The sequence below is a fragment of the Panthera uncia genome, chromosome D4, assembly GCF_023721935.1.
Source record: "Panthera uncia isolate 11264 chromosome D4, Puncia_PCG_1.0, whole genome shotgun sequence".
Classification (NCBI taxonomy): Eukaryota; Metazoa; Chordata; class Mammalia; order Carnivora; family Felidae; genus Panthera; species Panthera uncia.
In genome coordinates, this window is record NC_064807.1 from 39698302 (window position 1) to 39718252 (window position 19951).

General features: G+C 41.3%; 1 protein-coding gene across 8 annotated transcripts in view; it reads left to right on the top strand.

Annotated features, from left to right (window-relative positions):
- The first annotated feature begins 10130 nt into the window (after positions 1 to 10130).
- CCDC171 (coiled-coil domain containing 171) overlaps positions 10131 to 19951 on the top strand; it is a 318123-nt gene continuing 308302 nt past the window's right edge. For 4 of the 8 annotated variants that reach the window (XM_049634816.1, XM_049634871.1, XM_049634862.1 and 1 more), the window contains exons 1-3: positions 10778 to 11153; positions 12595 to 12649; positions 17101 to 17256. In XM_049634816.1, coding sequence (XP_049490773.1) covers positions 17213 to 17256 — 44 coding nt within the window. In that variant the 5' untranslated portion in view covers positions 10778 to 11153; positions 12595 to 12649; positions 17101 to 17212. Of the gene's footprint in view, positions 10231 to 10744; positions 11154 to 12594; positions 12650 to 17100; positions 17257 to 19951 lie in introns of those variants that run through there. The other 4 variants (XM_049634832.1, XM_049634824.1, XM_049634852.1 and 1 more) reach the window with 4 other exon arrangements.

Consider the following 19951-nt stretch of genomic DNA (forward strand, 5'->3'; position numbering starts at 1 on the left):
ATTTTTTATTTATTTATTATTATTATTTTTTTTTTAATTTTTTTTTTCAACGTTTTATTTATTTTTGGGACAGAGAGAGACAGAGCATGAACGGGGGAGGGGCAGAGAGAGAGGGAGACACAGAATCGGAAACAGGCTCCAGGCTCCGAGCCATCAGCCCAGAGCCTGACGCGGGGCTCGAACTCACGGACTGCGAGATCGTGACCTGGCTGAAGTCGGACGCTTAACCGACTGCGCCACCCAGGCGCCCCTCAACTATATTTTTTAAAAGGGAAGGGATTTATCTCATGGGTGCTTCTGAGCCGACCACTGCTTCTCTGTAAGCCCCCACAACGCTTCTGTGTTCCTTTGGGTGCTCACAACCTGGAATTCATTAACTGCACATTCCTCCTTCATCAGTGCTGACCTCTCCACAAGGGCTTCTTTAGAGAACTAGCAGAGGGTAATAAGGGGCAGGCCTAGCTTTCCTTCATGAACTGGTTCTTACTTCATCAACAACTCCAACTACAGAGTTGTTAATTTCTCCAATGGAGTCATGACAGTTAAAACTATACATTAGGGGCACTTGGTAGGGTGTGCTCATTTGGTAGAGCATGCAACTCCAGATCTCCAGGTCATGAGTTCAAGCCCCACGTTGGGCATAGAGCTTACTTTATATTATTTATTTTTTATATATTTTTTTAATGTTTATTTTTTGAGAGAGAGAGAGAGAGAGCGCAAGCACGAGTGGAGGAGGGGCAGAGAGAGAGGGAGATACAGAATCTGAAGCAGGTTCAAGGCTCTGAGCTGTCAGCACAGAGCCCGACATGGGGCTTGATACCAGGAACTGGGATATCATGACCTGAGCTCAAGTCAGACACTTAACTGAGTGAGCCACCCAGGCGCCCCAAGCTTACTTTATTTTTTTAAGTTTATTTATTTATTTTGAGAAACAGCGTATGTGAGTGGGGGCAGGCAGGGAGCGAGGGAGTCCCAAGCAGGTTCCACACTATCAGCGCAGGGCCTGATGGGTGGTTTGAAGTCACAAACCTCAAGATCATGACCTGAGCCGAACTCAAAAGTTGGATGCTTAAACAACTGAGCCACCCAGGCACCCCTAAAACTTACTTTAAATAAAAACCTATACATTAAATGTGAGGTTTCATGAGTTTGGGGACAAAGATGCTCAGTAAGTTATACACTTCTTGGGGGTCCAATATGGACTCACTTGGTTTCTAAATTGTCTCTTTATTCCTCACATCCACCTCTCTTCTGCATAGTGCCTCCTTTTTCCTTTTCGGAAAGCCTAACTTCTAACCACGGAGACTGGTCTCACTGTGGGAGACATTCTCCTCCCCGGAAGTATGGTTCTTTAGATTTGAGTTATTTCATCTAGGACAATAGCTCAGAGCCTCAACAGAGAAATGTAAGGTGAGCTTTGGGAGATGAAATTCTGTCCAGCAGTCGCATACATGCAGGTTGTTAACAAATCTGGACCTCTTTCAGATCTTCCCACCCAAGATAAATGCACATACTCTCTTGACTTCTCTGGAAGTCTATTGTGTGAGTAACTATTAGATTAGAGATATGTACATTCATATCACTTAAGGATAAATAGAGAATGATTGCCTATATTTGCAAGTAGAAGAGAAACACTTTCCTATTACATATAATTTGCAAGAAGACCACTATTCATGGTGAAGTAATTACTTTACATTGTTTTGCATACCAATTTTAGTTGCTTTCTTCCATCATTGCCCTCACTAACCCCCTTCAACATTTCTGCTTTCCAGCTGTGCTTCTTAGATTGGTTGGGAATAATAATAATAAAAAGTCTCAATACTTATCAACATATTTCTTATAGGATGCCACCTCACCTATAAAGACTTGGCTATAGCTTTATAATAATTCTTTGTAAGGTAAAAAAAAATTCTTTGTAAGGTTATGCCAAATGCTATGGGGATTCATCTTCCCCTTGTGGGCTCTCCTGTGTGAGGGTCTATTTCTCTCTCTTCTCTGCTTCTGCGATCCTGCCCATGAGTAGCTCATGAGTCCATTTAGCTCTCCATCACATCTCTGCCCTTCCTCTCCTCCTGGATGGAGTCTCTTCTCTACATTTACTTGTGGAGTTTATTCTGCCGGTCCTCAGGTCATTTTATGAGTTGTTTATACTGATTTGAGTGTTACGTAGTTACATTCATGGGAGAGGTGAGCGTAGTTCTTCCTACTCCACTATCTTCCTTGAGGACTTCCCTGAAGTCGAAGTTCTTCTTTGTAAAGTGATGAATTGAATTCTTAGGCTTGGCAAATTCTCCGCTCTAATTTCTGTTGGACAATGGTGGTGTAACAGTCGTTTCATGCTTCCTGGAATGTAAGATTAAAATGGCATTTATAGATGTTACCGAACTTCATTAATGATCAGAGAAATGCAAATTAAAAGAACATTAGAACAATGATGCATCACTTTGGCCTATCAGATTGAAAAAGTTTCAATACTGCAAAAATATCTAGCGCTGGGGTGCCTGGTGGCTCAGTCGGTTAAGTGTCCGACTTCCTCTCAGGTCACGGTCTCATGGTTTGTGAGTTCGAGCCCCGCATTGGGCTCTCAGCTGACAACTCAGGGCCTGGAGTCTGCTGCAGTTTCTGTGTGTCTCTCTCTCTCTCTCTGCCCCTCCCTGACTCACACTCTGTCTCTCTCGCTCTCAAAAATAAATAAGCATTAAAAAAAAAAAATGTAGTGGGGCGCCTGGGTGGCTCAGTTGGTTAAGCGGCCGACTTCGGCTCAGGTCACAATCTCGCGGTCCGTGAGTTCAAGCCCCGCATCAGGCTCTGGGCTGACGGCTCAGAGCCTGGAGCCTGCTTCCGATTCTGTGTCTCCCTCTCTCTCTGACCCTCCCCCGTTCATGCTCTGTCTCTCTCTGTCTCAAAAATAAATAAACTTAAAAAAAAAAATTTTAAAAAAATGTAGTGCTGCCAAGGGCAGAGGGAAGCAGACATTCTCTCACAGTGTTGTTATCTCTTTATTTCTTTCTTTATTATTATTATTATTATTATTATTTTGCCTTTATTTATATTTGAGAGAGACAGAGACAGAGTGCAAGCTGGGGAGGGGCAGAGAGAGAGGGAGACACAGAATCTGAAGCAGGCTCCCGGCTCTGAGCTGTCAGCACAGAGCCCAATGTGGGGCTTGGGCTTGTGAACGGCAAGATCATGACCTGAGCTAAAGTCAGATGCTTAACTAACTGAACTACTCAGGCGCCCCATCTTTTTTTTTTTTTTTTTTTTTAAGTAATCTCTACACCCAACGTGGGGCTTAAACTCATGACCCATGATCTCTTGATCAGATGCTCCACCAACTGATCCAGCCAGGTGCCCCACCTCAATTTCTTAAGTGACAATGTATTATTGGGACAAATGATAAAGGTATTTGCATTTTTGAAAAAAAAGAGGATAAATGTGAAACCACTTAGCATAGTGCTTGACACATATATTTAATAAAAAATGTGTCGGAATTCAAATCTTTTATATTAACCTATATATCTTAAAACTTAAAAAAATTTTTTTAATTCCAGTATAGTTAACATACAGTGTTATATTAGTTTCAGGTTTACAATATAGTGATTCAACAATTCTATATATAACTCAGTGCTCGTTGTGGAAGTGTGCTCTTAATCACCCCCCACCTATTTCACCCATCCCTCCACCCACCTCCTGTCTGGTAACCATCAGTTTGTTCTCTATGGTTTAGAGTCTTCTTTCTGGTTTGTTTCTTTTTTTTTCTTTGCTTATTTATTTTGTTTCGTAAATTCTACGTATGAATGAAATCATACAGTATTTGTCTTTCTCTGACTTATTTCGCTTAGCATTATACTTTCTAGACCCATCCATGTTTTTGCAAATGGCAAGATTTCATTCTTTTTCTGGATGAGTAATATTCCATTGTATATATACCACACCATCTTTATCCATTCTATGAACATGTGGGATGCTTCCATAATTTGGCTATTGTAAATAGTGCTGCAATAAACATATATCTTTTCGAGTTTGCATTTTTGTACGCTTTGGATAAATACCAGTAGTCTAATTACTGGTAATATGGTAGTTCTATTTTTAGTTTTTTGAGTAAGCTCCATACTGTTTTCCACAGTGGCTACACCAGTTTGCATTTCTACATACAGGGCATGAGGTTTCCTTTTTCTCCACATCCTTGCCAACACTTGTTGTTTCTTGTGTTTTTGATTTTAGTCATTCTGACAGGTGTGATTTAGATTCACATTTCCCTGATGATTAGTAATGTTGAGCATCTTTTCATGTGTCTGTTGGCCATCTGTATGTCTTTGGAGAAATGTCTGTTCAAATCTTTTGCTCATTTTTTTAGTTGGATTATTTTTTTGGTGTTGAGTTGTATACGTTCTTTATATATTTTGGATACTAACCCTTTCTCGAATGTGCCGTTTGCAAATATTTTCTCCCATTCCGTAGGTTTGTCTTTTAGTTGATTATTTCCTTTGCTGTGCAGAAGTTTTTTATTTTGATATAATCCCAATAGTTTATTTTTTTGTTTGTTTCCCTTGCTTCAGGAAACGTATCTAGAAAAACGTTGCTACAGCTGATGTCAGAGAAATTACTGTCTGTGATTTCATCTAGAATTTTTGTGGTTTTAGGTTTCACATTTAGGTCCTTAATCCCTTTTGAGTTTATTTTTGTGTATGGCATAAGAACATGGTCCAATTTCATTCTTTTGCATGCAGCTGTCCAGTTTTCCTGGGACTATTTGTTGAAGAGACTTTTTCCCATTGTGTAGTCCTACATCATTTGTTGAAGATTAATTGACCATATAATCATTCTTAAAACTTTTAGGGGTGCCTGGGTGGCTCAGTCGATTAAGCAACTGGCTCTCAATCTTGCCTCAGGTCATGATCTCACAGTTCATGGGATCGAGCTCTGCATCAGGCTATGTGCTGACAGTGTGGAGTCTGCTGGGAATTCTCTCTCTCTCTCTCTCTCTGCCCCTCCCCACTCAAAATAACTTAAAAAATTAAAAAATGTAGTTTAAAAATTTTTTTAAATTTTTACTATAAGTCCTTGTCTATGTCTTACTACATTTATTCCCCCAATGTTTTGTGTTTTCCATTGCTATGTGAATGAAAGGGAGGATTTATTGTTTAAAAGGAGAAAGCAAGGCTGGAAAGGCAGGTAGGGACAAGACTAGGGGCCCTTGATTGATGAGGGAGGGGGAAGAGTTAAGTTTTTTTTTTTTTTTAATGTTTATTTTATTTTTGAGACAGAGAGAGACAGAGCATGAATGAGGGGGGGCCAGAGAGAGGGAGACACAGAATCTGAAGCAGGCTCCGGTCTCTGAGCTGTCAGCACAGAGCCCGACGCGGGGCTCGAGCTCACGAACCGTGAGATCATGACCTGAGCCGAAGTCGGCCGCTTAACCGACTGAGCCACCCAGGCGCCCCAAGTTTGGGTTTTATGCAGTAAGGACTGAGGAGCCATTAAAAGAGTTGATTGATAGGGTAACATAATCTGAGTTACAATGTGGTAATTATATATGTAACTCTTATTTTCCACCAATGAACTTTTGTTCAAAACAAGTCCTCCCAATTTTCTCCTTTCCTCTATAAAAGGAGGCTCTCTTCCTTTTGTTCTCTGGACTTGCCTATGGTTCACCATAGTTGGCATGTTCCAAGTTGCAATTCTTCTGCTATTTCTGAATAAACTTATTTGCTGCTTGATAACCTCTGTTGTTTAATTTTTAAGGTTGACAATGCTTTAGAAGGGCCATTTCTGTTGTAGCACACAGAATGGGGACTGAAGGAACAAAGGACCAGAGCCACTGAGAGAAACAATTATGGTGAGGTCTTGTAGTTCTGAGAATTGATACCAAAGCAGCATAATAATCAAGCACCTGGTGTTTGAACCTTCTGAGGGAGGTTATTGAAGGGTCAAAAGGATGCGGTTCATCTGGTGCTTAAAAAACCCTGGGGCTCACATGCATAAAATCAGCTCATAACACTCCCCTAGTGTCAGAAAGGTACACATGTGCCCTTAGGCCTGCTTTTGATTTTTTTTTTTAAGTTTTTGATCTTCTTCTCATATTTACCAGCTTAAAAATGCTGTAGGTGTTGAGTTGTCAACTTATAAAAATGTTGAGAATTTGCACAGAAAGGTGGGGAGAGTGACTTACATTAGGGCCACAGCACAGGTTCTGATTGCAAGCGTCTGAATATGAAGCAGTAAAGAAACGCATACATGAAGATGTTTAGTAGTAGGTATAGAAACAAGACAGGAGAGTTAAAGGAAGTAGGATTTAGTGATTCTTAGATGTAGGAATTGGGAGCTTGAAAAAGAAGAAAGATTCTCTGAGTTTTTTTCTTTTTCTTTTTTAAGTTTATTTATTTATTTTGAGAGAGCAAGTGAGAGAGAGGGAGAGAGAGAATACCAAGCAAGCTCAGCACTGTTAGTGTGGAGCTTGATGGGGCACTCAATCCCATGATCCGTGAGATCATGATCTGAGCTGAAATCAAGAGTTGGATGCTTAACTGACTGAGCCACCTTAGTTCCCCCTGAGTTTTTTTCACTGGGGTGTCTAAGAGATAAGTTAAAAAAATTTTTTTTAAACATTTATTTCGTTTTGAGAGAGAGAGAGAGAGAGAGAGACAGACAGACAGACAGACAGAATGTAAGCAAGGGAGGGACAGAGAGAGACGGAGACACAGAATCTGAAGCAGGCCCCAGGCTCTGAGTTGTCAGCTCAGAGCCTGATGTGGGGCTTGAACTCAGAGTGAGATCATGACCTGAGCCCAAGTTGAACGCTCAACCAACTGAATCACCCAGGCATCCCAGAGATTAGTTTTATAAATAGGTAGAGGAGCGGTTTTGGGGGGGGGGGCTCCATGAGGAATTTAAGAAAGATCGTGTTTAGATATGTTGAATTCAATATTTCCAGATATTATTCAGATGAGAGCTAAAAATTCACAACCACAGGGGTGCCTGGGTGGCTCAGTCAGTTGAGCATCCAACTCTTGATTTTGGCTCAGGACACGATGCCATGGTCATGAGATGGAGCCCTGAGTCAGGCTCCACTCTGAACATGGAGCCTGCTTAAGACTCTCGGTCTCCCTCGCCCTCTGCCCTTTCCCTGCTCATACTCTCATGTACTCTCTCTCTTTCTCTCAAAACAAAACGAAATCACAACCACAGCTGAGTTTATGATATTATATGTCACATGGACACAGGGATGGATGACATCACCGAGGACACTTATGTGGTGATATGTGAAAGTTGAGGGCAGAAACTAAGAAACTATCACCTTGAGGGGCAAGAAGGAGATAACAGTTCTCTGAGCAGCAAGCAATAAAAAGGTCAGAGAGTCGGAGAAACCAAGAGTCTTACCTATGCTGGCGAAAAATCAGAGGAGGATCAAAGTGTCAGTGAATTCAAGGGGTCTGGGATTTAGCAATGAGGTCATTATTGACTTTGGAAGCTGTTTTGGTGGGGTGATGGGGATGAATTGAATATTACCTTGAAAGTAAAAAGAACAAGGTGATTATTGGGACTTTTAAGGCTAAAAGGGGAGTGAATTTGAGAACATCCTTATGTACAGCTTTTTGTAAGTAACCTTAGGCAAACAGAAACAGCAGAGAATTAACCTTGTAACTATTAGAAAAACATAGGAAACGTCCAAATATTTTAAAACAGTCTGATTGTGTAATTATTATAACTTTTCTGCTCAACACCTTTTGTTAGCTTCATTGCTTGATAAAGTAAGTATAGTAGTAGTCCTCCCTTGTCTGTGGGGGATATGTTCCAAGACCCCCAACGGATGCCTGAGACTGGAGACAGTACTGAATCCTAGATACTCTATGTTTTTTTTTTTTTAATTTTATTTTTTTAAATTTACATCCAAATTAGTTAGCATATAGTGCAACAGTGATTTCAGGAGTAGATTCCTTCGTGCCCCTCACCCATGTAGCCCATTCCCCCTCCCACAACCTCTCCAGTAACCCTCAGTTTGTTCTCCATATTTGTGAGTCTCTTCTGTTTTGTCCCCCTCCCTGTTTTTATATTACTTTTGTTTCCCTTCCCTTATGTTCCTCTGTTTTGTCTCTTAAAGTCCTGATATGAGTGAAGCCATATGATTTTTGTCTTTCTCTGACTAATTTCACTTAGCATAATACCCTCCAGTTCCATCCATGTAATTGCAAATAGCAAGATTTCATTCTTTTCGATTGCTGAGTAATACTCCATTGTATATATATACCACCTCTTCTTTATCCATTCATCCATCAATGGACATTTGGGCTCTTTCCAGACTTTGGCTATTGTTGGTAGTGCTGCTATGAACATGGGGAGGGGCATGTGTCCCTTCGAAACAGCACACCTGTATCCCTTGGATAAATGCCTAGTAGTGCAATTGCTGGGTTGTAGGGTAGTTCTATTTTTGGTTTTTTGAGGAACTTCCATACTGTTTTCCAGAGTGGCTGCACCAGCTTGCATTCTCAGATGTTTTTTCTTATGCATACACACCTATGACAAGGTTAAATTAAAAATTAGACATAGTAAGAGATTAGCAACAATAATAATGAAAGAAAAATTATAATAATACATTGTAATAAAAGTTATGTGAATATGGTCTCTGTCTCTCGGAAAAAATATTTATTGTACCCTACTCTTTTGATGATTAAAAAATGTGATGAGAGAAGCAAGGTGAAGGATGTAGGCATTATGACATAGAGTTAGGCTACTACTGATCTTCTGAATATGTGTGAAGGAGGATGATCTGCTTTCTGACCTTGTTTGACCTCAGGTAATGGAAGCCCTGGAAAGAGAAACCATGGATAAGGGGGACTAGTGTATGACCTAGAAGGTCCTTGTGATCTGGGGTTGGCTTACTTCTCCAGCCTGTTAGCTTACTCCGCCGTCTTCTCCCACTCTGAAGACTTCGCACAGAACTTCTTCCAGTTTTCCAAATAAATACTCCTGCTGTTTCCTGTGCTGGCCTGTGTAGCTTCCATGTCTTCCAGTTCCTTCTCAGCTTGATGAATCTATAACCATCTTCCCAGAGTAAGCTAACTGTACTCTTTAAAGCCTTTGGGGGTGCTCGTGGTTGTTTATTAACATTTGCCTGTTCTGATTCCCATTGTACTTATGTTAAATATCCTGTATTTCTATCACCTAGCTCCAAGGTAGGTATATAGTCTGTATTCAATAAATACTGAATGAACAAATAAATAAAGATTGCAAGGCTTCATTCTTGGCTTGAAAAAGTGCAGTAATACCTTTGCCATTTATCCTTGCCATACAATATTCAATTTTGTGATTAAAAAAACTTTTTTTAATGTTTTATTTTTTTGTATTTTTGAGAGAGACACAGTGTGAGTGGCAGAGGGGCAGAGAGAGGGAGACACAGAATCCAAAGCAGGATCCAGGCTCTGAGCTGTCAGCACAGAGCTGGAGGTGGGGCTCGACCCCAAGAATTGGGAGATCAAGACCTGAGCTGAAGTCGCCCCTCGACCCACTGAGCCACACAGGAGCCCCAATTTTGTGATTTTTTAAAACATAAATAAGTCTTATAAATATTTGAAACTTGTGAAGCGAAACAAGCCCTAATCTCATTAGTCTGTTGTAATTTTCCACTGCATTTCTAAATGTTAGAGCGGGCTCGTTTTTCCTTTCCATAAACTCTTTCCTTTGAAGTAATTATCCTCTTTCTGGCAAAATTAATAGGAAGGGGGACGGGCTTCCTTTTTTAATCTAAGTGAAAACTCAAACCAATTGAAGTTTCAGTGTTACAGGAATCAAGGATGTTTTAATCTCAATTTATATTTGCATTTATGACCGTTGGCTTTCCCCAAGGAGACACGGAAAAGCCGGCCCCTACACCTGGTTTCAGGTTGATTACAATTAACATGGCACAATTTTAGCATTAAAGGTTCATTTTGTATCAAACGCCTTTTTGTGCGGAGGAGGTGGAGGTGGTGAAGACAAAATCCTCAATCAAAATCCCCGCCAAATTGCATTGTTCTTTGGGGAACAGGCTTTCAAATGCCAAGGAACAAAAGAGGGTTTGGTTTTCCAATCTTCCTGGGGCGGCAGCAGATTGTGAAGCAGCGACCGGAAGAAACCAAAGTATAAATTATCAACTGGAGGAAGGCGCGTGCGTGTGCGCGTGCACTAGGGGGCTTGGAGGAAGACTGGAAAGAGATGGGAGCACGTTAAGGCTCTAAGGACTTTTTTTGCAAGGTACCTCGTTACGTAATATTTATAATGAAAGGCGCTGCAACAGTATCAGCGCGCTGACCCGTATTTTCCCGGCCCTGTTTACCACCCCAAGCTGGGCTACAATGGGGATGGGGGGAGGGAACAAGAAGCGTCTGGCAGGCAGAGAGCAGGCTAAACAGCGGGAAACCAGCCACTTGCGCAGAAGCGGAGTCCCGAGAATTTCCGCCAGGCTTTGGCACCAATCCACAGACCCCGAAGGGCTCCACTGGCCTTAGGATCCGCAGTTTAATGTACAATCGGGGATCCAGCCTAAGATTTTTTTTTTTTTTTTTTTTTTTAGTAAACGCGGAAAGGGTTTAAGGCTTAGAAAAATGCACTGTCTGTCGGCTCTGGGATTCTGAGACTGGGATTCTGAGGTCCTGGGGACCTCACGCTGAGAACAGCACATTGGAGCGTGGGCCAGGCCGTTCTCGTGGCGGGAGGGACGGGCGCGGCGCGGGAATGCGCGCGGGCACGGGCGCGCCGCTTCTCAGCAACGGCGCATGCGCCTGCTCGCCTTCCAGCGCGGCCGCGCAGCTTCGCGGGCTTAGCTCTTCCAACCCGAGCTCGGCTTTCTCCGAGTGCGTATCCCGGAGCTTCGGGCCGCGGGAGGCGGGAGGAGAGAGGTCGGCTGGGGCGGGGCCGGGAGGCCTGCGAAAGTCTGCGAAGGTCTGCTTGGGAAGCCCAGTCTCCGGAAGTGGCCGTTGTAAACACCGTCTCCCTAGGGCTTGTCCACTCCTGTGCCCCTTCTCTATTCGTTCCCCCTCCCGGGTCCTAGAGTCCGTCGGGTTCCAACAGTTTTTGCTCTGACCCCCGCGATCGGCCTAGACCTCTTTCTACCATTGAGATTTGGAGCTGCCCCTGGGGTCTTGGGTGTCTTGTCTGGACCACGGGAGCCCCCTGAGGTAACCACGGGGTGTGGGGGCTTCGAGGCGAACGACTTGGTCGGGGAGGTGTTGAGAGGAACGGTATGGGTGGCTGCAGTGAGAGTTATGGGGAACCCCGAGTTAGTTTGTGGTTGTCCTGGGACTGTTGCTGTCGTTTGTGGGGACACGCCTCCAGCTCCCTGGGCTGGGCCTCTCCGCATATTTGGGGGAAAGATCCCCTTGGAGCATCTTAATCTGAGACCGCTGCAGAGGTACCCAGAGGACTGAATAGGGACCCAGAGGGCATGCCCTTGCTTCTAAGGTTTACAACTCCTGACTACCGAGCTATTCCCCTCCGATAATCAGTAAGATCTTGGAGGACAAGGACCACGTCTTTTTCATCCTTAAAAAAAAAAAAAAAAATGCCAGCCACACATTAGACACTTTATAAATGTTTGATAAATAAAGAATGAATTGTGTTAGGCTGTTATCTGTAGCTTCCACTGCTTACTTTCAGGACTCTAACAGATGTAGAAAATTTGGCTGTTTTTCCAGGGCTGTACATTTTCTACAGAAGTAGAGCCTCCTTTTGACTGTTCTTTATTTCATCGTGATAATTATCCTAGGCAAATAAATATTTTTTCATTTTAAGTAGATCTCTCATGATTCTGCGTAAATTTACTCACCAATTTCAGTTGGTGCTCACCTCTTTCGAATACAAAACACATCCATGTTTTGTATAGTTCACATAATTTTGGAGAGAAGATCCTCCCATTTGTCACCTCCCATTTTGTCACCTGTTTTATTGAAGAGTTAGTGCCTAACAACAACAAAACGATGGTAGAGCAGAAATTACAGTGGTTTCTCATGAAATGAAGAAGAAACAAAGGCAGTGCAACCTGCTAAGAGGAAAGAAGGGAGTAGTTTTAATCTGGAGCTTTGTGTATTAGTCCTGGTATAGAGTTTTATTAGCCTAGTAACCTAAGGCCAATCACCTAAGCTTACTAGACATTAGATTCCTTATCTGTGAGATTTAGGAGGATAGACTTGGTCTTTAAAGTCCTATTTAATTCTAAAATTCTTTGATTGTCTCAGCCCCCTTGTCATGGTTTGTTTTGATGAAAGAACCAGACATCTTTTTAAAGGTGAAATATAGAAATCTGCAGATAGAATTCCCCAACACAGATGTTATTATTGAAGTCAGCATTGTGTTATGAAAAAGGGTGGGCTTAGGAGTCAGCCAGAGGTGAATTTGAATTCTAACCCTCCCATTGAATATCTTTATGCAAGTTACTCAGCCTCTCCAAGCCTTAGTGCTCCTTATCTGTGAAATGGGCATAATCATCTCATAGACTGTTGGGAGGATTCAGTGACATCAGGGTATGGTTAGTGCAGTAACTGGCACATAGTAAGTGCTCAATAATAGTGGCTTTTATCTTTTCATTCCCCCCTCCTCCCTTTTCCCCCTGGATCTGTACAGACACACTAAGAGATGAATACATTCTGGATGATCCACTGAAGGACTCGACTGTGAGGTAGGAAAACTTTGTACCAGCAGTGGCTCTGAAATCTAAAGTAGAATTGTGTTTCTGGCTGGTATTTACTCTTAGGATGTCTAGATCATTGATCCCTTGGTCTCAATTGCCCCATTACCTATTTCTAAATAACTTGTTATTGAAGAAGGATATACATAATATCCCTCATCTATTTTAGTAGGAATGGTGAGAATAGTCCAACTCCACTACCAACAGAAGATTAATCTATTAATACATTAACATAAAAAGCTGAATTAAACTTTGCCTTTATTGATCACTGCTACAGGATAGCCTGGTTTGGGCCCAAGCCTGTGGTAGTGCATTTGGATTGAAAATCCACTGGAGATCTGAGTCCTCCTTCATTAGGAAGCCCCTGACTTGTAGTTAGTTTGGATGGGGTAGGGGTGCAGGGAAGAATGAGATGTGTTTGAAAAATCTGCAGTAGTGAGTAGAAGTGCTTCCCTGACAAGCAACGCCTCACATGTTCTCTGGCTGGGCATGAACCATGTCTTGAAGGCCAGTGGCAAGGCACACAGCAGACCTATGGAGTCAGCCAATATGGGCTTGAATCCAGACTCTGTCGCGTACTAGAGACTTGACTTTGGACAAGTGATTGAATATTTTTAAGCCCTAGTTTCCTTAGATAGAAAGGGGGGACGTTAACAATATCTCCCCCTCGGGATTGGTATAGACAGAAATCAGATAATCTCTAGAAAGTTTTTAGCACTCTGTCTGGAGAGGGGATCTTTGTTACAGTTGTGATGATAGTAGGAGTGGCTTTGAGGTATCATAATTTGTTTATAGATAATGGCGTATTGAGTGTTTTCAAAAGGAAAGCATTATTTACAGAGTTAGATACATATTGGAGGAAGGCTGATGTTGATTGCATGTCATAAGAAATTTGTAATTACTCGTACAGATTAGCTAAAGTGTTTATTTTAATTTGTGGCATCTCACAGGAAGTTTCAAGTAAAGCTTGGAACGCATTATGTGAGGAACCTGTAATTCTTTGACCTAACTCCTTATTTCATTGACATTTTCATTACTGTACCTAGCTACTTGCCTCATCATTCGTTATCTTCTTTTCCTTTTTTTAAAAAAAGTTTATTTACTTTGAGGAGAGAGCATGCACGTGTGCAGGGGAGAGGCAGAGAGAGAGGGAGAGAGAGAGAATCCCAAACAGGTCCCACACTATCAGCACAAAGCCCAATGTAGGGCTTGATCCCACGAACCATGAGATCAGGACCTGAGCCAAAATCAAGAGTCAGACACTCAACCAACTGAGCCACCCAGGCACCCCTAATTATCGTTATTACTTTTAAAGTTTATTTTTATTTTTGAGGTGGGGGAGGGGCAGAGAGAGGGAGACACAGAATCCTAAGCAGGCTCCAGGCTCTGAGCTTTCAATACAGAGCCCGATGTGGGGCTCAAACCACAAACCGTGAGACCATGACCTGAGCCAAAGTCGGATGCTTAACCGACTGAGCTATCCAGACGCCCCTAAAGGAGACTTTAGATAGGCTTTTTTTCTTTTGATGATGAATTTAAAAAATTGGGGTATAACTTACATCTCAAAATTCACTGTTTTAAAGTGTACAATTCATTGGTTTTTAGCATATTCACCACGTTCTACAACAATCACCACTATCTAATTCCAGAACACTTCCATCAGTCCCAAAAAGAAACCCAGAACACTCCCCAAAAGAAACCTCATACCTATTAACACTCAGACCCAGTTCCCCTTCTCCCTGTCCTCTGGCAACTACAAATCTACTTTTTGTTTCTATGTATTTGCCCATTCCATACGTTTTATATGCATGGAATCACAATATGTGGCCTTTTGTGTCTGGTTTCTTTCACTTAGCATACTGTTTTCAAGGTTTACCCATGTTGTGACACATATCATTACTTAATTTTTTTTGAAGACTTTATTTGTGAGTAACTCTACACCCAACATTGGGCTTGAACTCAATGGGTTCAAGAGTCGCATGTTCTACCAACCGAGCCAGCCAGGTACCCCTACTTAATTCCTTTTAATTTAGCTTTCTTGGAACAACTTTATTAAATTTGGTAAACTACCTCTTCCCATACTTCTCTGCCCAAGATAAAATCAAAACACAACACAACGGACATTATTAAAGCCCTATCCTTTTCCTGTGAGTTAGGGGTTCTGTTTGTGCATTTTGTGACACATATGTATACGTGTGTGTGTGTGTGTGTGTGTGTGTGTGTGTATGTGTTTCATCTTTTTCACAAAAATAGAAACATTTTATATATCTGATTTTTAGCCTTGGACATTACTGTTAAGTATAGAAGAGTTTGTTCTTTTTAGGTTTTAACTCTTTAACTTCCATTGTGTATTGTGAGGACAGTTTCTCTGAAGTCTGACCTTTGGGGGCACGGTGGTAAGGTGAAAAGATTTGGGGACTCAGTATCAGAAGAGCTTGATTGAGTCCTTAGTATCCACCATTTAGTTGGTGACTGGCTTACGCAAGTCGTTTAGCCTTTTTGAATCAGATGAGTTTCCTCAGTTGAAGTGAGGATATAAACCTCAGGTAAGATAATCTTTGCATTGCAGTGTCATAGGGGCCAGGGTTCTGCGTATGAAGCACAGGTACAGGGTTTGGCACTGTATTAGGTGATCAATAAACTGACAGTGGTATTTGTTTGTCTGCCACTCTTTCCAAACTTAGTCTTTAGGGTCCATGGGGAAATAGAATTCTTCCCTCCATGTTGGTAAAAATTCCATCTTTGTCTTGGGTCACACTATTGCAGTATCAGCTAAATCACTGATTGTTTTTAAATATCCCTAGGTGTTTGTCTGTAGGAATCATTACTAGGTTCTCAGCATTGAGGTTCTGTCTCCATCTTGATTGGCAAAGCAAAGCAATGGCCTAGACCAAACTGCAGGAGGAAACAGGGCCAGGAAATCTCAGAAACAAGCCACCATAACTTTTAACGCACAAAAACAACACAAAATGGCATTCCATGAAGTCAGAAAAGCTTGCCTGAAGTTTGTCCCATTCTCAAAGTTTGTGTTCAGTAAAAGAGGGTAATAGAGAGTAGGGTTTGTGCTCAGTAACAGAAAGGTACAGTGACTGAGAACTGTATATATGCTGGATGTATTATTTCTATCTCACATATATGAGATTGATGTAATTATTCCCTTCTTAAGGTTGAGGAAACAGGCTCACACGGTAAGCCACTTGCCCATGGCAACACTCATAAAGATACTTAAAGGCATCCTAAGTCACATCTCTCCAAGTCCAAAGCTATGGTCTTTCTGGGATGTTGCACTTCTTCTAGGGATACCAAGGGACACTTCTGGGATCTTGATTATTTGTATCTGTTTGGGCTTAATTATTGTTATCTCTGTTTAAAATATTTCTCCAGAGATTCCTTCATACTATAAATATAGTAAAGCAACTTTAAATAGTGGGCTTTGTATAATTTGGATTATCTCCCATAGAAGGGGGTTCCAGAGAGGTCAGTGTAAGTGACAACTACTCTCTTTATTCTTCCTTGGTCCCTTAAGAGAAGGACTTTAAAAATTACCATGAGATCATTTGTTGGGAGTACTTTGGTCTCTTTGATTGTAGCATTGCATTAAAAGTATCTCACTTATGCCCAACGCCTGGGAGGCTCAGTTGGTTAAGCATCTGACTTCAGTTCAGTTCATGATCTCATGACTCCTGAGTTCGAGCCCCGAATCAGGCTCTGCATTGACAGTGTGGAGCCTGTCTGGAATTCTCTCTTTCTCCCTCTGCCCCCCAACTTGTGTGCATGCTCTCTCTCAAAGTAAATAAATAAGCTTAAAAAAATCTCATTTATGAAAAAGGCTTTAGGGACTTAAAAATGTCCCTGGACTTCACTTTCTTTCAAACTGAATTCTGTTCCCTAGAAATAGGTTCTACATTCCTTTTCTAGTTCAAGAGTAATTGGTCACTATTTAAAAAAAATTTTTTTTTAATGTTTATTTTTGAGGGAGAGAGAGAGAGAGAGAGAGAGAGAGACAGAGGGGTAGGGGTAGAGAGAGGAAGACACAGAATCCACAGCAGGCTGCAGGCTCTGAGCTGTTAGCACAGAGCCCTACTCGGGGCTCAAACTCATGAACTGTGAGATCATGACCTGAGCTGAAGTTGGGTGCTTAACTGACTGAGCCACCCAGGCGTCCCATTGGTCACTATTTTACTGAGATAATTTTTCCTTTTATTAGAGAAATTAGAATAATATAATAGAAACTTGTTACAAGAAGGAATATTTTTTTAACATTTTGCCATTTTTGCTTCTAATCTGTCTTAAATGTAATAGCTTTTAAAAATATGAGTATTTAAATGTGTGTTATGCAATAATTTTAAAAATACAAGTAAGTTGAAGAAAAACACGAAAATCACCCGTAGTCTCAAGACTCACATATATAACCACTGTTATATTGTTTACTATGTTAACAGACTTCAGCCCATCTAACCTGTAAGCCACAGACATCTCAGAAGGTTTTAATCATCAATAACGAAGTATATCATTGAGAAACAGTGGGCTATTGTGAAACTTGGAAGACTTACCATGAGTTTAAACACTTTGAGTGATGCCCCTGTTGATACCCAAAGGTAAGCCTCCAGTCTCTTCCTTTTGTTGAGGAGAGCTTTTGGGTCGTAAGCAGCAGGGAGAAGTGGTTGGGGCTGCTGACTGTAAGGATTCTCGAAGTGTGCTAAGGGGGGGGCGAGGCTTTGTGTGCCTGGAGGAGCAGGCAGGATGCTTCACAGGCACCAGAACAGTCTGTTTTCCTTGGTTAACTCATCCATGAGAGTCAGAGTGTGTGTGCTTTCTCCTGTCCTTAGAGAATTGCTTATTCGTTTCTACTTCTCTAAATCTTTTGTCCTCATATTTCTGCGGCTTCACATTTCTCTGTGGTCCCTCCTTTGGTCAGCCCTAGTCTCGGTGGCTCTGGTTCTTCCTTCTTGCCCCGGTGGTAGTTCACGGCTTCTGGTCAGGCATTCCTTTGGTTTTAGCTCCCATCCCAACTGTTTTTACTTGCAGTTTGTATTCCAAGAATTGCTGTTGCTTGTCTCTTTTGCACCCCGGATATCAGCCTTTGGGGGAGGTGCCTACTTTTGGTTGATTCACCTCTAATGTGAAAAATATAAAACTCTAAGTCTGTCGTGTAAAACTGAGTCACTTTGGGGAGTGCAACCCAAAGGGTGGTTTACAAAGGAACAAGTACAGAAATTGAAAGTGTTTAGAAACTTTTATAATCACGTAACAGAGTAATTTTCTGTTCGTGGAATCTGGTAATAAAACACTTGGGGTTGTATTTTATCTGTTTTTAAAATTGCGCATTTAGTTACTCATTTTATATATATTTTAGGAGCACCTTGGTGGCTCAGTCCGTTGAGACTCTGACTCCTGATTTCAGCTCAGGTCATGATCCCGGGGTCGCGGGATTGAGCCCTGCATTGCGCTCCATGCTGAGTGTGGAACCTGCTTCAGATCCTCACTCTCTCTCTCCCTCTGCCCCTCTCCCCTGCTCATGCTCTCTCTCTTACTCTCTCTAAAAAATTAAAACATATTTTACATTTTACAAGAGCATCATGTATGGGGTTGAGGAGAATAGTGCTGGCGCGTGTTTAGTTTGAGAAGAACTGATCTAGACTGGCTTTTCAGCCAGGATGTGTGGGTGGGGCAAAGACCATGACTAACATGTACTTCAACTATAAATAGGATTTGCTATAGAAACATTTTCCACCTATCTTTAGAAGCTACCTTAAGTCCTTTCCGGAGAAAGGTAGGGAATAAAATATAAACTTTTTATTTTGCTGAAAGCCTTTTCACTTTTGGAGGGAACATTTTACCACATAAATATTTATCTGCCATGATTTTTAATGACTAAATCATTCTTTAGAGTTCTAGAATCTGGCTAAATGAAGTTAAACTTTGCTATATACCACTAATTTACTTTTTATTTCTATAGATTTTCCTTTTCTGAACAATTCATATAAATGGAATCACACAATATGTGGTCTTTTGTGTCTGGCTTCTTTCGCTAGGCATGTTCTTCAGGTTTATCTTATTGTTAACAGGAATCAGTATTTCGTTTCTTTTTTATTGCTGAATACTATTCTGTTGTATGGATATAGCACATTTTGGTTACCCACTCACCAGCTGATGGACATGCAGGTTGTTTCCACTTTTTGGTTATTATGAAAAATACTGTTATGAACATTTGTGTACAAGTCTTTGGGTGAAGGTGATTTCTCTTGTGTAGATTCTTAGGACCAGCATCACTTCATTGTACAGTAAGTTTATGTTAAATTTTTTTTTTAAGTTTGTTTACTTGAGAGAGTAAGAGTAGAGGAAAGGGCAGAGAGGGAGGGAGAGAGAGAATCCCAAGCAAGCTTGTCGCTGCCAGCACAGAGCCTGATGTAGGGCTTGAATTCACAAAACTGTGAGATCATGACCTGAGCCGAAACCAAGAGTCCGGCAGACCTTTAACCGATTGAGCCACCCAGGCGTCCCTATGTTAATTTTTTTAAGAAACTGCTAGGGGTGCCTGGGTGGCTCAGTCAGTTAAGCGTCCAACTTTGGCTCAGGTCATGATCTTGCAGTTTGTGAGTTCGAGCCCTGCGGCAGGCTCTGTGCAGACAGTGTGGAGCTTGGAGCCTGCTTTGAGTTCTGTGTCTCCCTCTCTCTCTCTCTGCCCCTCCCCTGCTCAAGCTCTGTCTCTCTCAAAAAATCAATAAATGTAAAAAAAACATAAAAGAAACTGCTAGATTGTATTCTAAAATGGCTGAACCATTTTACATTTCTACCAGCAATATACGAGGGTTTTAGTTTCTCCACATTCTTGCCAATACTTATTTTCTGATCTTTTTAAAAAATTTGTTTTAATTCCAGTGTGGTTAATTAACTTGATGTGCTATGTTAGTTTCAGTTGTACAATATAAGTGATTGAATTTTTTTGATTGACTTTTTGATTATAGCCATTACAGTGAATGTGAAGTGGCATGTTATGATTTTAATTTATATTTTCCTAATGAGTAATATGTTGAGCATCTTTGTATGTGCTTTTTTTTTTTTTTTGCCATTTATATATCTTCATTGGTGAAAAGCCTATTCAGATCTTTTGCTCATTTTTAAATTGGTTGTCTTTTTGTTACTGAGCTTTAGGAGTTTTTTATATATTCTGGATACAAATCTTTTATCAAATATATAATTTGCACATATTTTCTCCCATTTGTTGCCTTGGCTTCATTTTCATTTTCTTTCTTTCTTTCTTTCTTTCTTTCTTTCTTTCTTTCTTTCTTT